Source organism: Drosophila novamexicana, unplaced genomic scaffold, assembly GCF_003285875.2.
Source record: "Drosophila novamexicana strain 15010-1031.04,08,12 unplaced genomic scaffold, DnovRS2.1 tig00004554-arrow-pilon, whole genome shotgun sequence".
Classification (NCBI taxonomy): domain Eukaryota; kingdom Metazoa; phylum Arthropoda; class Insecta; order Diptera; family Drosophilidae; genus Drosophila; species Drosophila novamexicana.
The window spans coordinates 5,177,494-5,197,006 of NW_020825051.1; the positions used below are offsets into that span (position 1 = coordinate 5,177,494).

Sequence of the window (19,513 nt, forward strand, 5' to 3'; positions counted from 1 at the left end):
TTGACATATGACATGGAATACAAAGCGCCGCTTAAAATTGTATGCCTATTGCGTTGGTCGGCTCTTTTTGTACGTAACATCTGCTAGGCAGTAAAAGCTCTCAGTTCAATTGCTCGCTCTCTCGCTCTGGAACTTGTCGCTCTTCGCAACGTATGAAAATGCGACTTTCGTCCTAGGCGCTCGTTCATTCTCATTCGGTCTTTTGAAGGAATCAGTCGCATTCTGAATCCATCGGACGTTGAAAAAATAAACTAAGTCGAAGTGATAAAAGCAAACGGATATACTGAAAAAGTTTTTCATTGTGTGCTTAGTGTGAAAACAGTTTAACTGCAGCAACCAACAAAAAGCGTGTGACGGAAAAGTAATGCAATACATGTTTAGTTCAGTTAAAAACAAAAGTGAATTCTAATAACTTGCTGATTATTAACCAAATGTTGTGCATTAAACTTGCGATGCCCGCATAATGATTACCCACACTCTTCCAATTGAGAGTTTGCGGTTGCAAAAATCGATAATTTTCACATAGACGCGCACACACACACTTGCATGTAAATATGTATACAAGTTGAAGCGAAAAGAAGTAAATTAAGGGGGAGCAGAATGAAGTAGGCGCGGTAACAGCCTACAGCTGACAGTTTCGTGCATACATTTAGAAACTCTTTAGTGGATTGTGTGGACTCAGCATTAAAGGGAAGCTATTAATAGATTCTCCTGCAGTGTGTGCCCATTATGGGATTTGAAGTGATTACTTAATGGTTCTCTATTTATGGCCGGCGCTGTGATAGCACAAGCAAAGCTTGCCCTTTACCCGTCCTGCCGCAAGTCCGCCGCCCTTGACGTTGGCTAACTAAAGTTGAGTGTTCTATCTGTGTAAGCGCGCGTGTGTGTGTGTGTATGCTCGTTCAGCTTCTGTATGTATTTGACAATGTTTATGCTGCTCCACCCCTTCCTCTGTTGCCTGCTTATTCGCAACGTTCTACGCTTCGCTTGACTATTATTTTATATTTTTCTCTTTCTGCTTTTTTGGATTCTTTGCACGCGACAACGACGACGACGACGCCGACGATAACTACAGCTTGTTTCGCTATCTTGCCATGTGCGCGCCAAAGCTGTTCCAGAGCAGACAGCCATCCTGCTCTACTGCTCCGCTTCAAGGTCAGTGTAAGGTTAGCTCTGCAATTGCGACGCGCAGGCCATGGCAGTGATTTTGCTGCTACTGCTGCTCTGTGCGTTGGTCGTTGTCAATGTTATTCCTTGTGTTGTTGTTATTTTAAGCATCAATTGGGGCGCTGGCACTTAGTGTGTGCCCAGCAACCATAATCGGCATGACAACGATCCAGTGTGTACATATTATATACATACATAGCTAAACGCAAACATGTACATATGTATTTGGTTTCTTGCGTATCCTTCGTCAAGCGTTTTGACATTCCTCTGTGTGCGCCCTTCTCATTTTAATTTGTTTTTCATGCTTTGGCAGCCTCCCACAGCGTCGACGCCGACTGCGGCTGCGACAGCGGCTTATGTACGTGACGTAGGCGTCAAAATGTCGCTTGTGTGCAACGGTTTGTGTGTGTTATTTGCGTTGGGGGTGTGTAAAAGCTTCGCTGATACCTTTCTACGTCACTAGTGCAAACTGCCCTTTGACATTTATCTTTTGTACAAGCAACTGCACGTACATATCACAAATACATTTACACTTTCATATACATACATACATACCATGTACGTGGGAGTAGCTCTCTCTGTCTCTCTCTCTCTCTCTCTCTCTCTTTCACTGTCGCTCGCTCGCTGCCTAATTGCGCTGTAGCCGTTTTCGCAGCATCTCGCTCTTCTTCGCATTTCGCTCTCTTTACGTAAGCTTACATAATCAGCTGCAAACGACGCTTGTTTTATTTTTATAGTTCTTTTCACGCTGCCAAAGGATTTCAAGTGCACTTCAACTGAAAGGATAACAATGTTGTCTTTGTTGTGCAGCTACTTTCTGGGCGTGTGTGTTGCCTGTTAACGGCAATAGCATAAAAGCCGTTTAAAAGCTTCTTCTTTAATGGGCACTTCACAGCGCATATCCTTTTTTTCTTACGCTTAAACCGGTTAAAGGCCGAACCCGTTATAGTGTGTAGAATGGATAGAATGGATTCATGTAAATATAATTCAACATACGAAAATGCCATATTTCAAACAAAATAGTTTATTTATTAACAATTCCTGTCTTCGAAAGAATTTCAAATTACAGGTGTTAATTGCAGTTACAGGTGTTACGGTCGCACCAGCTGCTGCCGCCCTTCAAAGGCAATTTTAGTTTCATTCCAATTACTCGTGCGAGTGTTGATTGGCTGGCGAATTGAGACAGAAATTGGATACGTGGCTTGCGGTTGGGCGAGGGGCGACGGGCGCCAAAGTCACCGCTGGCAGCTCGGTGAACGGTTCAGTGATTTTTCCAGCGGAAAACGTGATAAAATGCTGCCCCAATTGCGTCGTAAATGAAGCATCTGCTTGAAGTATGCCAAGCAAAATAGCAACAAATACTTATGATAACAAGCTAATAGTATTATGTACAATTGTTTTTGTTATTCTTGTTGTTGTTGTGGTTGATTGAGGTGCATTTGTTGACGCCAATTTCCTTAATTGACTCTTACGCTGCACTTAATGCCCTTTGATTTATATGGCATTATGTTTTTCTTGCTCTTGTATAACAATGGACGACAATGGAGCGCCTGATCGATTCGCTGTTGCTAGGATTACGCCGACCCACTGATAAGCGGAGTCCACGCTTCGGACTCTTCCACTTGCATGCTAAGAAATCGAATCACGTGACGTCAGCAGGCGAGTCACTCAAGTACCCCGCAACCGCACCCACTTCCTTCACCCTGCACCCTTCAATTCACCAAATATAAAGGGCGAGTCGCTACGATAATAAGGGTGCTGAGTACCCCAGTTGAAGGCTGGACAATTGATGATGCCACATCGAGAGCCGCCTTGGCATGCAAATGGGCCAGCTGGAAAACAGCGATGTTTGTTTATTGACCGTAGAATGAATGCAGTTGCCATTGGCGGTACGGGGAGCCCCGCCGCACCTTGGCCAGAGCGTCCATAAATAGACACTGCACGATATAGTATACTATCTGGACAAACACGATGCGAGTGGGCTGGCATACACTGAAAGAAATTTCCTAGAAATATGATTTTCAAAAATGATCTATCTAGCGAGCGGAACCTTGAACGGATCGGAGATCGGTCTAAAGTCTTTCACACTTTATAATAGAACGCGAATAGATCGTGCCTTTAGCCGGGTTCGACCTGCTATTAGCACAGCTCTAAATATATGAATCTCTCTCTCTCAATGTATATGCATGAGATATATATATATTTACTGTGCTTATATATAGTCTACATAAGTACTTACATAGAACCATATATTCAAAGAAATTAGCACATATAAACGAGTTTTTACAAATGTTTCAAAAACAAAAAGTCGTCTCGGTCTGGATTCCTAGACTTGGCTGTAATGCAAGTGCACATGCCATACCAAAAAAATATTCAGTATTCCAGTTAAATGTAAAGCGCAATTAATTCCCCACCGGGTGCCGTAAATCGTTATATAGAAGCAAAAGGTTTGCTTTCTCAATGGTTTACAATGCATTTGCTAATTAACTGCGGGCGGGTCGGGTGCGGGGCGGGGCAGGGCTAACAGCTTGTGTCGTAATTTATCGATAATGTAAACGAATTGTAACTATTTTTAAATCTTGTGGATTTACGCCTAATTGGCGCTATCTCCGCCCCCCTTTTCCCTTGCCCTCTTATTAGTTTGCACAGCTGACGAGGTGCACAAAGTGCAGGCATAAAACACTTGTCCATAAAAACTGGGCATGGCCAGCCCCAATAAAACTGGCGACTGCTTGAAGTACGCGTCTGATAAGAAGCCAACGGTAGCCCCGTCGAGCCAGATAATGCGCATTTACCAAATATCGTAAATAGTTAAAAAAGGGGGAAAAAAACATCAGTTTATAGACTGTCGAAATCATATCGAGCTAATGCTTGATTTATATTAGATTGGATTGTAAATAGAAACCTTTGAAAACAAATCCGTCCGGCTTTTTTTTACTGTACGCAACACGAAACCTCTGTTAAGTGGACACACGACATTCCCCAGTCACAAAATCAGACAGTTTTTTTTGTTTATTGTTTATCGCAAATGATATTATTATTGTTATTTCTTTTGATTGTTTAACATTAATACGCTGCGAGGTTATTGAAACTTGTTGAATTCTTCGTAATCGCAACGTTTGTTTATATTATAAATATATATCATAGGCCACAGATACATGTATATATATATATATATATATGTTATATATATAGGTCTGCCACACGCGGCTGGCGTGGGACCTGCCTATCGCGGGGACTTTGAACCGACGCACTGGAAGATTGCCCCCCTCTCCCCTTCTCCCCCTCATCCCCCTCATCGATTGCCAGTGTATAGCCTATTTGTGTATCTCAGATCTTGTATCTATTCCCGTCTGTGCATTTGTTTGCGGTTTTTCGAACTGTTTGCTTATGTCGGCATGATTTTGTATTTACATGAAGATACAAATATTTAAGCAATTACTTCAGGTAACCGAGATTATGTGATTATGTGAATACTAGCCAGATTATATGTTATGTCTTGGACATATTTTCTGTTTAGCTGCGGCGCTATTTCAGACGTCATCCGATTCTATATATATATGGGACAGATCTTGTTTTTTAAGTTTTAAAATAGAATATCTAAATGACGTGAGTGTCAAACTTATGTACAAGGGATATTTCTTTTGGTAGCAAGTGTTTTCTTTTAGAAGATACTATGGATACTCTTAACACTAGCTATAAAGATAATCATCCAGCATTGCTTGAGGCAATCATTCTCATAAATCCCGGTTGTGACTATTATCTTTCGGGTTTTCGCTTTTATAAGTCATTCTAAAACTTTTCCACTGCGTTTTTTGTTCCTCAATTTGGACTCCGTACATTGTCCGACCTACATCACGCCCACATTGGCTACACGCGCTTCTTGCAGGCAGCTTATCAAATTTAACCAGAAGCTCTATAAAATTCTCATTCATAAAATTGGTCTATTTTTAGTTGAAATACAGCTTCCCCTCGCTAACACGCCTTTGAATCGTGCAGCATTATCAATTATCAATTGGCCGATACAATCGATCCAATTGGGGGCCAATCAATCTTTGCTGAATTCCTCTAACGTTTATTGCGCACTTTGTGGAAAAGTTCAGTGTGCCAAAAAACCCGTCGAACCCGTGCTCAGAATGGGTCTTATCTTCCAGCTGGGAGAGTCGGCGGCAAAGGTGTGACGAAGAAATATTATAAATTAAACAAGAATCACACGTCATTTAACTAAAACTAGACAGCTCGACTACGAGCTGCCCTGTATTTAGCGTGCAATTGCAGCGAAGCGAATTGAAGTAACAAGAATTTGCCAAATCTATATACCCTTTGTTTGACTGGGCCCAGGGTATGCAGGTAATGAGCCATACTCCCGACTCCCCCCAGCCGCAGACACTCGCAAATCACATGTTAGACACCTGACTCTAATCGCAGAACCCCCAAAAAAAAAGAAGAAAGAAGCAAAACAAACAATCAGACGAATATTATCGCCTAGAAATTTTTTCTTTAACTTGGCTGCCAAAAAAACCGGTTGTATATAGTCGTAGACCTCTCAAGTCTAGGGTGTAGTGCGAGTATATTTTACCAATGTGTCACCGTCTTGCGTCTCCGCCGCAGCGTGACGTAGTCCTCCGGCAGAGATAAGTTCGATCGTGCTCTAGCCGGCCGGCTGGGACTTTGACCAATTCGAATTGAGCGTATAATTCACGAGTCTGCCAATGTGTGGGTTTTATGTCTGACTGCTTTATGAGCAGTCCAGCAGATTGACGGATTGCGAGATTGCGAGATTGACAGATTGACAGATTGATAGTACGTATCGGACCAAGGCAGGCGATGCCACTGGAGCGCTGAACTTGGCCGCTTATCGGCGCTAGTCCCCAGCATTGATTAATTAGTTTTTAGAGAAACCTATAAACACACACACACACACACACATACGTAGTACATACACATACATATGTAGATATCGAAACCGTTCTCATGCCTTTTGCCTTCTGTTTTCGGGCTGCAGACAATTTTGTATCTCTTTCTCTATCATGCGGCGCGTGTTATGGAAAATTTTGCGCGAATTTTTTCCATGTGACAAACAAATTTGCATTTCGTTATAAATAGATGATTATAATTTATTTGCTATATATAAAGGTGTTTATAAATTCATGCTAAAGAGCAAAAAATGTGAATATTAAAATGCATTTTTAGCTAATGTATTTAGGCGAAGTCGAGGTTGATAAACCCATCATGCAGAAATTCTTGACAGCTTTAGGTCGAGGCAGGGAAAATTGACCATATATTTAAACAGTTAATCTGCCTTGATTTAATAGAAGAAATGCCTCTGGAATCCTGACAAACACTTAAACTTTCAAAACACGAACATTATTAAAAGTGTGTTAAATGTTTCTCATTTACTTTAGTTTTGTAAAACTTGTTTTCATTTTCAAGCTCTTAAACTTAAATTAAAATATTGAACGTTCTTGTTATTGCGGTTAATGCATTTGTTTTTATTATTGCGGTACATATAGGAATTTAAATTTGAAATGTGCCCGTTGCGCTCGTAATAATTATGTGCTGTAACTGATCGATAATAAATAATTATAAATTACGCGTACTCGACAATTTGATAACGTTAAGAAGGCGTGGCGCCAACTTTGATAAAACTGTATGTTTGTATGTGTGAGTGTGATGAGTGTGGCTCGTTTCAACTATCTTTTATTTATGAAACAATCAAGTCAAGATTGGCGAAATTGCCGCAAGTGCACACACTTTTTACGCAGCAGCACTTTTTCTCCCACTTGTGAGAGAATTGCCGATTATGAATATTCGATAGGCAGAAGAGCAGAGCAGAGCAGAGAAAGAAGCAGATGCAAATGCGAAATGCACTAAAAATCAAACTGAGAGAGAGGGCCTTTCAGCGACGCATGCAAAAACTAGTGCATAGGGCGAGAGAGAGAGTGAAATAGTGTAGGAGAGCGCTTGAGTGCGACAGTCGATCTGCTCTGCTCCTGGCGGCGCTGGCGCTGCCGTCACTCGGCAGGCGTACGCTCTTGTGGGTTAGACGGCGCTGCGCTCTGCTGTCGTCGCTCATTCGCTTGTGAGCAGCCGTCAGTGTCGCGTGTGCCCCAACAAGCGCTGTGTGGAATAAATAATTTGAGGCAAGCGCAGAAATTCTAAATGCATATTTGCATGCGTGCGTGCGTGCATGCGTGTGTGTGTATGCGTTTATGTGTTTGTGTTGTAGTGGTGTGCGTGCATGCAAATTTGGTGCAAAACAGAAAGTTTTAATGAAAATTTTGTGTTAATTCACGTTGTACAACAACAACAACTATTAAATTGTTAATTCTTTTTTGTTCTTTTACAGCAAATACAACCGCGTTTTCTGTGCTAATTAAAGTGTTTAACCAAGTGCAAGTGAAAACACCAAAAATCAAGTAAAAACAATTGCAATATTTAACGAAGAGCAACACAAAACGAAAAACTAAAAAAGTTTAAGCAAGTGCAACGGTAACAACGTATAATGGCACCAATTACCACTGACAATTGCGAATTTGAATGTGCAACAAGTGTTGATAGCAGCATCAACGGCAGCCAAAACAATAACTTTGAAAACGATATCGATATCGACATCGATAACGATAACTTTGTGAGCAACGCGTCGAATGTTTCGAATTTGAGCCAAGTTCAAGTCGAAGATCATGTGGAGCAGGAGCAGCAGCAGCAGCAGGAGAAGCAGCAGCAGATGCCATGGGAGGCACCTGGCAAACAGGGACTTTACGATCCGCAGAACGAGCACGAGGCCTGCGGCGTGGGATTCATTGTGGCCATCGATGGCAAACGCTCTCACAAGGTAAATTCCCTATTTATAAACAATCTCCATTTCTATAACTCTACGATTCTTTGTACAGATTCTACGTGATGCCCAGACCCTGTCAGAACGGATGAATCATCGCGGCGCCTGCGCCTGCGACAATGACACCGGGGATGGCGCTGGTGTCTTGGCTTCCATTCCGCACGGACTCTATGCCAAGGCTCTGTAAGTTTACATTCAATGCGCGAGGGGTGCAGGGGGGGGGAGGAGGGGGACTTGGCAAAGTTGCAGCTTTGCCGGCTGCCATTGATGAATGTCTCGAACAACGGACACATAACATACGTCAACCATGTTGACGATGTGCGCGATATCGCGGCGATCTCGTGCGCGAAATACAAAATTATTGTCTATCAGTAAAGGGAATACCCTGTAATAACAGCTGAGGCCATTACAACCAAGCCAAGTGCATTAGTCATGCGTTGAGCAGAAAATTACAACTGGGCGAGATATAGTTCTATGGTTCTCATCAAGCTGAGGCAACTTATCTAATCTTTGGGTTACTTCGAATAGCCTTATTTAATTAATATTGAGATAAGGCTTCCAAAAACTTCTTCTAATATAAATAGTTATTCAACTTGAATAGATGGTGGAGGTGCAGAAGATTTGTAAGAATTATATTTCAAATGCATTCAAACTTTCTGTTAAAATGTACCTTAGACATGCCTTATAGTCTTGCCGGCCTGTTAGGGTATTAAAGCGTCACCTTTCGCCTACAATGTTCTACATGTTATTTTGTTATTTACAACTGAATATATATGCAAAGATATACATATATGTATATATATAAGTATACTCGTATATTTGCCAGCGCTGTTTGCTTCATTGGCTCGGTCTCGACACAGAAATGAATATAATAAAACATTTGCACATCAGGCGAGCACGTCAAAAATAGTTTGCACACCATCCATTGAATATTCCCATAAGCATCTAGAATTATTTCAAAATTTCTCTTTGCGCTTGTTTTTATTGCCATTTACGTTTTTGCCGATGTTGTTGTTGTTGTTTTTCTGGCTTGATACTGGTTTTGTGTACTCGTCACGCTCAGCTTGTATTCACCCAATACATATATATATATACATATGTGCATATATATCAGACATTTTTGGATTATACGTAGAAAGTTGTGGCTGGGTACAATTTGCAGGTAATTACTTTTGCGCAATTATTCCAAGGTCTGTCAAATATGACAGACGAATTATAATAAGCTCTGCTCTTTAGTTTTTTTTTATCGCGTTTAACAATATGTTTATACAAAAATGTGTATTCATACTTATATATACATACAGTTTGTGGGTTTTGAACTTTGCAAGTGGTTTTTAGGAGTCATGATTGGGCATAAAGACTTAAGATTAGATATACACAGAAGCCCTCGGGGAATCTCAAAAGCGAAAGTGTTTCTGATTAGACAGATAATATCTATACTATAAAGAAAAGATGTTGCTTTATAAATATTACACAAAATTCTCAAGATTATTATAGTAAAGTTTGGAACTACATATCTTGGAACTACATCATCGATTATAATGATATATGAACAAGTTTTTCCTCTGGTCAGGGTTGATCAAGGTTTATCCTCTGTTTAGTTAAGATAATATCTGTACTATATAGAGAAGGAGGATTTTCTTACTAGAAATTGGAACTATATTCGATTATAATGATAAATGATCAAAGTTTGTCCTCTGGATTGCTTCTGCGTATATTTTCGATTAAGCCTTACTCATTTTGGAAAGAAAGTTGAACTTAACCTGTTTTGCGGCCATTAACCGAGCGTTGAGTATAATACATTTATTATTATTGGGCATTTAAATCTACACAAGCTACTTAGGCTGATAATGCCCTTAAATTTGTATATGATGATAGAGCATGACAATTAAAAACATTCTCCAGCAAATTAGCTAATGTTTAGCACATTCTAAAAATAGTCGAAATATTTTTGATACTCGACTAAAACAAAAACAAGAGAATGTCCAGCAAAAACAAAAGGCCGTAAATCTTGTTTAATTAGCGCCTAGACACGGCCGCCTAATTGTTATGTCTAAACGATTTTGTCGTCGCGCGACAGGAAACCTGTGAAATACACTGCGAAAACAAGTCAAAACTCGCTGCAGTCACGCACGTGCCGAGTGATTGGGGTTGGGATTGGGAGCGGGAGCGGGACAAGAGCTTTTGTGGGATGTGGAGCAACAAGTTTTCTAATGTCAAGTTCGCGAAACGCAGACATGAGCACATGTTACGCGAACTACATGTGAGCCTGGCTCCCGGGAGCTCTTCCAACCCGCAGCCCGTGCGAAATGCGCCGCTGAATGACAAACGGACAAACAGCCGAGGCTGATAATGCGCCATCTGTTTCGTCATTTTGACGCAATGGACGCAATCGCAGACCCAATGAATGGCGATAAATGAATGGCAACTGACACGACAGGGTAGACAATTACGGCGTAAGCGTTTAATTCAATTCTCAATAAAAAGTCGCGCAATTTCAATGCCCCCCTTCGATGATTTGTATTGCATACACTGAAAAAAAGTTATGGCTGCTTTTGACAAGGCAAAGAATGTTTATTGAATAAACATAGCTTGGCTGTATTTAAGTTGAATCTCTCTCGTTGCATTTGCTTGAGCATGGAGAAAAAATGCATGGGTACATTATTAAAAATGGATTCTTTTTTATTCATTCATCATTTATCATTTGCTTAAATTACACTGTAAAAAAAAGACAGCGGGTAAATGTTTGGCATAAACTGCTTTAAAGACTCAACATAAGTTTTTCCTGCTCTTATTAAATATATTTTCCTCAGTGTACTCATTTGAGTACATGCAGAGGAAGAAAGATCTGCTTAGTATATATAATTTACTACTCCCAAGACTCTGTGAATGTTAATAGAACTTAATCTAAATCATCAGAGTACTATTAAATATTTCAATATACATATATATTAAGGCACAATTTCTCTCAGTGCATCTGCTTTATTTAAATGCAAATAGACTGCGTCTAATTTCGTCCAATACTCAGCATAACTTGAATACTCAAAATGCACATGAATAGTTTCTCATTTTCGCTCAGTGTATTTATTGTACTCTAATTTTGATCGTTTATTTTCACAGCGCTGCACAGGGCGTAACCTTGCCGGAGTTGGGCAACTATGCCACGGGCATCTTCTACTTGGACGTAGCTCAGCACGCCTCCGCCGAGTCGGAGTTCGATGAGCTGGCCAAGAGTCTGGGCTTGTCGGTGCTCGCCTGGCGCACCGTGCCGGCCAATCAGCAGGCCATCGGGGTTGTGGCACGCAAGTCGGAGCCGTTGTCGCGCCAGGTGTTCGTTGCCCGTCCCGAGGGCACGGACGAGAAGTCGTTTGAGCGTCAGGTGTTTGTGCTGCGTAAGCGTGCCAGCCATGAGCTGACCAAGCCGGGCAGACGTTTCTACATCTGCTCCTTGTCGGATCGCACGGTCGTCTACAAGGGTCTGTTTACGTCAGACCAGCTGTGGGACTACTACACGGACCTGCAGGATCCCGATTTCGAGACCTATATGGCGCTGGTGCACACGCGCTTCTCCACCAACACTTTCCCCAGCTGGGAGCGGGCTCATCCGCTGCGCGTCCTGGCCCACAACGGCGAGATTAACACGCTGCGTGGCAATGTGAATCTGATGAAGGCCCGCGAGGGCGTCATGCAGTCGGAGCTGTTTGGAGAGCAGCTCAAGAAGCTGTATCCCGTCGTCGAGCCCAATTTGTCCGATTCGGGCTCCTTCGATTGCGTGCTGGAGTTCATCACAATGGCCAGCGACCGTTCGCTGCCCGAGTCCGTGATGACCATGGTGCCAGAGGCCTGGCAGAACGATCGCACAATGCCGCAGGAGAAACGCGACTTTTACCAGTGGGCCGCATGCGTCATGGAGCCTTGGGACGGCCCGGCCCTGATCAGCTTCACCGATGGGCGCTACATTGGCGCCGTGCTGGACCGCAATGGGTTGCGTCCGTCGCGCTTCTATGTGACCAAGGAGAACGTGCTGGTGATGGCGAGCGAGGTGGGCGTCTACGATGTGGATCCCTCCCAGGTGACGCTCAAGAGTCGCCTCAAGCCCGGTCGCATGTTGCTGGTGGACACCAAAGAGCAGAAGCTCATCCAGGATATTGAGCTGAAGGCGCGCATAGCCAAGTCGCGTCCCCACTCCGACTGGCTGCAGCAGAAGGTGAGTTCCGTGTCTCGACCAACCAGGTCGATTCCCACCCCACTCTGACACGCCACGCACATCTCGACACGCACTTGGTGATTGTTTATAATCGTAACTCTCTGTAATTGTAATTGTTGTTGGTCTCACTTTGTCCATTTCTCCGCCATGCTCACAATGTGATATAATCGCTCCCATAATAATAACGTGGACTAATCCAGATGGTGAGTTGTCGGACCTTGCGCCGAGTCGCGTAGTCGTTGTATAAATTTTGTTGCTTTACGTTGGGTTGCATCGCATGTCCTTGTTTCACAGCTGCTCCAAAAGAGTGTTAGCCTAATACCATTTTAAACTTGTTACCGTCCATCAGATCACGCTGGACGAGATCCGCAATGCCAATGTGCTGAACACGCCCATCGTGGAGCCACCCAAGCTGCCGGCCTCGCAGCGCGGCATCTTTGATCCGCGTCTCTCGCTCTTCGGCTACACCACGGAGACGGTCAACATGCTGCTGATACCCATGTTCCAGAACAAGTAGGTGGATCCTCACTCTCAATCTCTTGCATGACCTAATCCCTGTTCTTGTGTATTTACAGAAAGGAGGCACTTGGTTCCATGGGCAACGATGCACCGCTCGCCTGTCTCTCGGGCTATCAGCCCATTCCGTACGAGTACTTTAAGCAGCTATTCGCACAGGTGACCAATCCACCAATCGATCCATTCCGCGAGAAGGTTGTCATGTCCATGCAGTGTCCACTTGGACCGGAAGCGAATCTGCTGCAGCCATCAGCACAGCAGGTGCATCGCATTTGGCTACCGAATCCCATACTGAGCATTCCAGATACCCAGCTGCTCAAGCGCAACACGCACCGTGGCTGGAAAACCAAGGTCCTGGACATTACATTCCAGTACAGCGAGGGCTACCAGGGCTATCTCGATTGCATCGATCGCATCTGCCGCGAGGGCGCCAATGCCGCCCAGGCGGGCTACCAGCTGATTGTGCTCTCCGATCGTGAGGCTGGCTGCAACGAGCACGTTGCGGTTTCTGCTCTGCTAGCGCTGGGTGCACTGCATCATCATCTGATCGAGACGCTGCAGCGCATGAAGGTTGGCATTATTGTGGAGACGGCCGAGGCACGCGAGGTGCACCACGTTTGCGTTCTGCTCGGCTATGGCGCCGACGCCATCTGCCCCTATTTGGCCTTCGAACTGGCCCAGGCGCTGCGCGATGATGGCGTCATCGGTGCGGACGTCACCGACAAGCAGATCTATGCCGCCTATGCTCAGGCCATTGACACGGGCATCGCCAAGGTCATGGCCAAGATGGGCATCAGCACGCTGCAGTCCTACAAGAGCGCACAGATCTTCGAGGCGGTGGGCTTAGGCAACGAGGTGATCGATAAGTGCTTTCGCGGTACCCAGAGCCGCATTGGCGGCGTTACCCTCGAGATATTGGCCAAGGAGGGTCTCGAGCGCTTCCAGTTGACCTATGGCAAGGTGTCGCCCGACACGCGAATTTTGCGCAATCCCGGACAGTATCATTGGCGTCATGGCGGCGAGGCGCACATCAACGAGCCCTCCTCCATTGGCAGCCTGCAGGAGGCGGCCGTCAACAAGAATCTGAGCGCCTTCGAGGCCTTCAAGAAGACCACCCTGGAGAGCGTCAAACAGTGCTGCCTGCGCGGCCAGCTGGAGTTCGTGACCGATCGCCAGAAGATTGACCTAGCCGAGGTGGAGCCGGCCAGCGAGATTGTCAAGCGGTGCGTAACAAGCTCTTTCTATTCTAACTTATCTTTACTCTAATCAACTCTTCTCTCGCTCTTCTAGTTTCGCGACTGGCGCCATGAGCTTTGGCAGCATCTCGTTGGAGGCGCATCAAACGCTCTCCATTACCATGAATCGCATCGGGGGCAAGAGCAACACCGGCGAAGGCGGCGAGGACTCCGACCGCTATTTGAGTAAGTCCCGGCACGACGAGTCACTTCCTCAATTATGCCTTAATCTGTTTCCATGTTTTTCCCGTGCAGATCAGGATCCGAATAACAGCCGGCGTTCGGCCATCAAGCAGGTGGCCTCGGGTCGCTTTGGTGTGACCGCCTCGTATCTGGCCAATGCAGATGATCTGCAGATCAAAATGGCGCAGGGCGCCAAGCCGGGTGAAGGCGGCGAGCTGCCCGGCTACAAGGTGACCAAGGACATTGCCAAGACGCGCAAATCAGTGCCGGGCGTGGGTCTAATCTCCCCGCCGCCACATCACGACATCTACTCCATTGAGGATCTGGCCGAGCTGATCTACGATCTCAAGTGCTCCAATCCCAATGCACGCATCAGCGTCAAATTGGTCTCCGAAGTGGGAGTGGGCGTGGTAGCCTCTGGCGTAGCCAAGGTAGGTTAAATAACTGCTAGCCAAATAAAGATAGATGCTCTAAATGCCGCTCTTCTTTTTTGCAGGGCAAAGCCGAGCATATTGTCATCTCTGGCCATGATGGCGGCACCGGCGCCAGCTCCTGGACGGGCATCAAGAATGCCGGACTGCCTTGGGAGCTGGGCATTGCAGAGACGCATCAAGTACTTGTTTTGAATAATCTACGCTCAAGGTAAGTTTCCGACCAGCAGACCCCTGGGCACATCCCCCCAACCCCCTATTGTTACTAATCATGAAAGAAACATATTACTGAAGAGCCTGGTTATCCAGATGACAGCGTTGGAAAACGTATTGAGATTTAACTCGCATGAATTCAGTTTAAAGACAAATGATCGAACGATCGCGCTGCGGATTGATACTGAGATCCGAGTATATATGGCTGACCGGATAAAGGAAAGTGATCTCTATATATATGTAACCACGCACATATGCATGCATATAACTCGATGTGGTCGTTAATGCTGCTGTGTTCCATGCTCAAAATTCAGTCAATGATCGTGAGATCGCTGGATAGATCGAGATATATATTAATACACATAGCCTGATTGCTTACACTTTCGCCCACAAGTCATCAACACACACGTCAAATTTATACCAAATACTGACCAAAATGATATCGATAAAGATCCGCTCCGATCCGATCTGATCCGATCTGAACCAATCCAATTCGAAACGAACCGAACCGATCGGTGCCATCCACTCACTTGCTCGCTCGCACGATCGTCGCGCCGCGCTGTGCTCCATTCGTAATTTCTTCTCATTACATTGAATTCTATTCGGAATATCCAATTAACATTGCATTCCCTTCCATGTCATATCTTCCCACTACCATGGATCGCTTATGGCTGTGCAGGGTGGTCGTTCAGGCGGATGGACAACTGCGCACGGGCTTCGACGTGGTTGTGGCCGCGCTGCTGGGCGCCGATGAGTTTGGCTTCAGCACGGCTCCCTTGATTGTCATGGGTACGTAGAGACACACACCTAGTTAATAATCCACTCTAATCTCTCATCTCCTTGCTCCAGGCTGCACCATGATGCGCAAGTGTCATTTGAACACCTGTCCCGTGGGCATTGCCACACAGGATCCAGTGCTGCGCAAGAAGTTTACCGGCAAGCCGGAGCATGTCATCAACTTCTTCTTCATGCTCGCCGAGGACGTAAGTATTGCAGTTAAAAAACACCGACTTCAGCTCACGTTTTTGCTCTTTCAGATTCGTCAAATCATGGCCAATCTGGGCATACGCAAGTTCCAGGATCTGATTGGACGCACCGATCTGCTGCGCATGGCCAGCCAGCGGGACACCAAGGCCAGCAATTTGGATCTCAAGCTGCTGCTGCAGCCGGCGCTGGAATTGCGTCCGGGCACCAACATTGTGGGCGGCTCCGTCAAGCAGGACTTCCAGCTGGAGAAGCGTGCCGATAACCAATTGATCGAGCAGGCTCAGCAGATCTTCAACGGTGCCAGGGACAATATCACCGTCAAGATGCCCATACACAACGAAGAGCGGGCGTTTGGCTCGACCCTGAGCTATCACATTGCCTGTAAATATGGCGAAGCTGGCCTGCCCGCTGGCAAGAGCATTGACATTTTCTTGGAGGGCTCGGCTGGCCAGAGCTTCTGCGCCTTCCTCGCGCGCGGTGTCAACGTGACCCTCAAGGGTGATGCCAACGATTATGTGGGCAAGGGCCTCTGTGGCGGCAATATAATCATCACACCACCCGACACCGTGCCCTTCGAGTCGCATCTGAATGTGATCGCGGGCAATGTGTGCCTCTATGGCGCCACCGAGGGCACCGCCTATTTCCGGGGTATTGCCGCCGAGCGGTTCTGTGTGCGCAATTCGGGCGTGACCGCCGTGGTGGAGGGTGTCGGCGATCACGGCTGCGAATACATGACTGGCGGATTGGTTGTGATCCTGGGCTTGACTGGACGCAATTTTGCAGCAGGCATGTCCGGTGGCATTGCCTATGTCTATGATATTGATGGTTCGTTCAAGCCCAAGGTCAATCCGGAGTCTGTGGAACTGCTGCCGCTGCAACTGGACGAAGATGTGGCTATCGTGAAGCAGCTGCTGGCTGACTTTATTGAGAAAACCGACTCGAAGGTGGCCAAGGAGCTGCTGGATAACTGGGCGCAAGTGCAGTCCAAATTCGTCAAGGTCTTCCCGTACGAGTACCAGAAGGCACTCAAGGACATGGCCGAGCAGGAGGCGGTGCAACAGCCCGCCAAGGTGGCGGCCATCGAGAATGGCAACGGCAAACACGAGCCGCACATCAAGGACATCGAGGAAGCCATTCAGGATGTGGCCCTGGAGCAGAAGCGTGCCGATCGTGTGCTGGACAAGACGCGTGGCTTTGTCAAATACAAGCGCGAGGCGGCTCCATATCGCGATGCCGGCGAGCGTCAGCAGGACTGGAACGAAGTCTACAATTTCCCGCATGTGCGCAAGAACCTCAAGATGCAGGCCGCCCGCTGCATGGAGTGCGGTGTGCCCTTCTGTCAGTCAAACTCGACGGGCTGTCCGCTGGGCAACATCATACCCAAGTGGAACGATCTGGTCTTCCACGGCGAATGGCAGGAGGCACTGCGTCAGCTGCTGCAGACCAACAATTTCCCCGAATTTACGGGACGCGTTTGCCCTGCGCCCTGCGAGGGCTCCTGTGTGCTGGGCATCTCGGAGCCGGCGGTGACCATCAAGAATATTGAGTGCGCCATCATAGATCATGCCTTCGAGCAGGGCTGGATCAAGGCCGAGATACCAGAGACGCGCACCGGCAAGCGTGTGGCCATTGTAGGCTCAGGTCCCTCCGGCCTGGCCGCTGCCCAGCAGCTCAACCGTGCCGGACACTTTGTTACGGTCTTTGAGCGCAACGATCGCGTCGGCGGTCTGCTGCAATACGGCATTCCAACCATGAAGCTGTCCAAGGAAGTGGTCAAGCGGCGTGTAGACCTCATGGCCGACGAGGGCATTGAGTTCCGCACCAATGTACACATTGGCAAGGACACCAGCGCCGAGAAGTTGGTGCAGAGGTAAGTTAAATAAATGGGACTTAATTGGAACCCTTGCTAATCCTTCTCTCCAACACTTGCAGCTATGATGCCGTGCTGCTGACCACGGGCTCCACCTGGCCTCGTGATTTGCCTTTGGATAATCGCGATTTGCAGGGCATTCACTTTGCCATGGAGTTCCTCGAAGCGCAGCAAAAGAAGCAGCTGGGCGGCAAGAAGGACATCATCTCGGCTGAGGGCAAGGATGTTATCATCATTGGCGGCGGCGACACCGGCTGCGATTGCATTGCGACCTCGCTGCGTCAAGGCGCCAAGAGCATTACCACCTTTGAGATATTGCCGGAGCCGCCATTGAAGCGTGCCGACGACAATCCCTGGCCTCAGTGGCCCAAGGTATTCCGCGTCGACTACGGCCACGAGGAGGTGCGTCTCAAGTGGGGCAAGGACCCACGCCAGTACTGCACCACAACCAAAGAGTTTGTTGGTGAGAATGGCCACATCAAGGGCGTCCACACCGTCGAGGTGGAGTGGACCAAGACGGAGACTGGACAGTGGCGCATGCAGGAGGTGGCCGGCTCGGAGAAATACTTTGCAGCCGATCTAATTTTGCTGGCCATGGGCTTCCTGGGACCCGAGAAGACAGTGCCCAGCGAGCTGGGCCTGGAACTGGATCCGCGCGGCAACATAAAGGCCTGCAATGGACAGTATGGCACCTCGAATCCCAAGGTGTTCGCAGCGGGCGGTAAGTTGACTTGGTCGAGTCACACGGCAACAGAGCACCCCTTCAATATTCTGCTTTACAGATTGCCGGCGCGGTCAGTCATTGGTGGTGTGGGCCATAACGGAGGGTCGTCAGGCGGCGCGTCAAGTGGATTCTTATCTGACCGGTTATCCCAGCGGCTTGCCCGGACCTGGTGGTGTCATTGATCCCACAGGACCCAGGTTCTAAGTACCTGATGATGCTGACGAGGATGTGGATGAGAAAGAGGAAGAGGATGGTGATGCGGGGAGTCTGTTTGTGTGTGCGTGCGTCGTCCTTAGCTTAGAAAAATTCGTGTGTTTTCGCTCGAAAACCGATTTACAATTTGTGATTTTTATTTTCGCGATTTTAGTTTAGTTAACACTAAAAAGACTTGAGTTTTTTTACACTATTAAACACGTATTCCTTTTGGTTTTATTTTATGCGACTCCACGCCACGCCCACATGGCGCTGCTGGCCAGGCTAGCCGTCGCGATGCCCTCCAAGACGATGTTGCAGGTTGAGTCAATTACAAGTGCAAATCGAAATGTTTCGAAAATCCCAAAGTTCTGGGGCTAAAACAAATATCCAAATTCAAGGACAATAACTAGAAATTAACCGTTGCCGCGTTTTGAAAAGCCAAAAAAAAAAAAAAACCAAAAAAAAAAAACTATAATATCATATAATAGATATGCGTTTGTGTTTCATATGGATATCGTACTTATTTGATTTATATTTCGTGAGCTGTTTAGAAAAATTGGTATGCTGATTCTTCCCCAATTAATACAAATACTTATAGCACTGAAAACATATATATGTAATCGTCTCAGCTTATGTCGAATTGCATTTGTAGATGTTGTTCGTTTTTTGAGCTACAACGGATCGTTAATTGCAAAGTACCTACAAACGATTTACAATATGTATTAACAAAATAAAAAGAAAATTTGAATTTTCAAAGCCACATGTTAAGTGTCGCTTTGGCAAGCTACCATTATTAATCTATATATATATATACGAAACAAGTAAATTATCCATTACAATATATACCTTCTGTATACAAACATATATATGAAATAAAATGGTGAAGTATTAAATATATATTAAAGTGTTTCAAGCAAAAATCAAATTATTTGGCATTCAAATGTTGG

At 46.0% G+C, this 19,513-nt stretch overlaps 1 protein-coding gene across 3 annotated transcripts; it reads left to right on the forward strand.

Annotated features, from left to right (window-relative positions):
• The first annotated feature begins 24 nt into the window (after positions 1-24).
• LOC115769878 (glutamate synthase [NADH], amyloplastic) lies at positions 25-19,445 on the forward strand. Of its 3 annotated transcripts, XM_030714880.1 has the most exons (15): positions 74-361; positions 7,517-8,002; positions 8,061-8,188; positions 11,126-12,212; positions 12,413-12,415; positions 12,562-12,725; positions 12,788-13,951; positions 14,019-14,149; positions 14,219-14,577; positions 14,643-14,788; positions 15,470-15,579; positions 15,640-15,773; positions 15,828-17,647; positions 17,710-18,368; positions 18,430-19,445. In XM_030714880.1, exons 2-15 carry the CDS (start codon positions 7,673-7,675, stop codon positions 18,573-18,575), a joined length of 6,381 nt encoding a protein of 2,126 aa, XP_030570740.1. In that variant the 5' UTR covers positions 74-361; positions 7,517-7,672; the 3' UTR covers positions 18,576-19,445. The 3 variants fall into 3 exon arrangements, with proteins under 3 accessions (XP_030570742.1, XP_030570740.1, XP_030570741.1); XM_030714881.1 differs by lacking the exon at positions 12,413-12,415 and having other exon boundaries at positions 75-361; XM_030714882.1 differs by lacking the exons at positions 12,413-12,415; positions 15,470-15,579; positions 15,640-15,773; ... (1 more) ...; positions 17,710-18,368; positions 18,430-19,445 and having other exon boundaries at positions 25-361; positions 14,643-14,792.
• Positions 19,446-19,513: the final 68 nt, after the last annotated feature.

What these genes read in the sequence shown, in the direction of transcription:
- LOC115769878 (XM_030714880.1), top strand. Translation starts at nt 7,673, where the DNA reads ATGGCACCAATTACCACTGACAATTGCGAATTTGAATGTGCAACAAGT. An exon ending in GCCAGCGAGATTGTCAAGCG is followed by an intron (nt 13,952 to 14,018) that starts GTGCGTAACAAG and finishes TCGCTCTTCTAG; the next exon opens with TTTCGCGACTGGCGCCATGA. An exon ending in CAAGGTGTTCGCAGCGGGCG is followed by an intron (nt 18,369 to 18,429) that starts GTAAGTTGACTT and finishes TCTGCTTTACAG; the next exon opens with ATTGCCGGCGCGGTCAGTCA.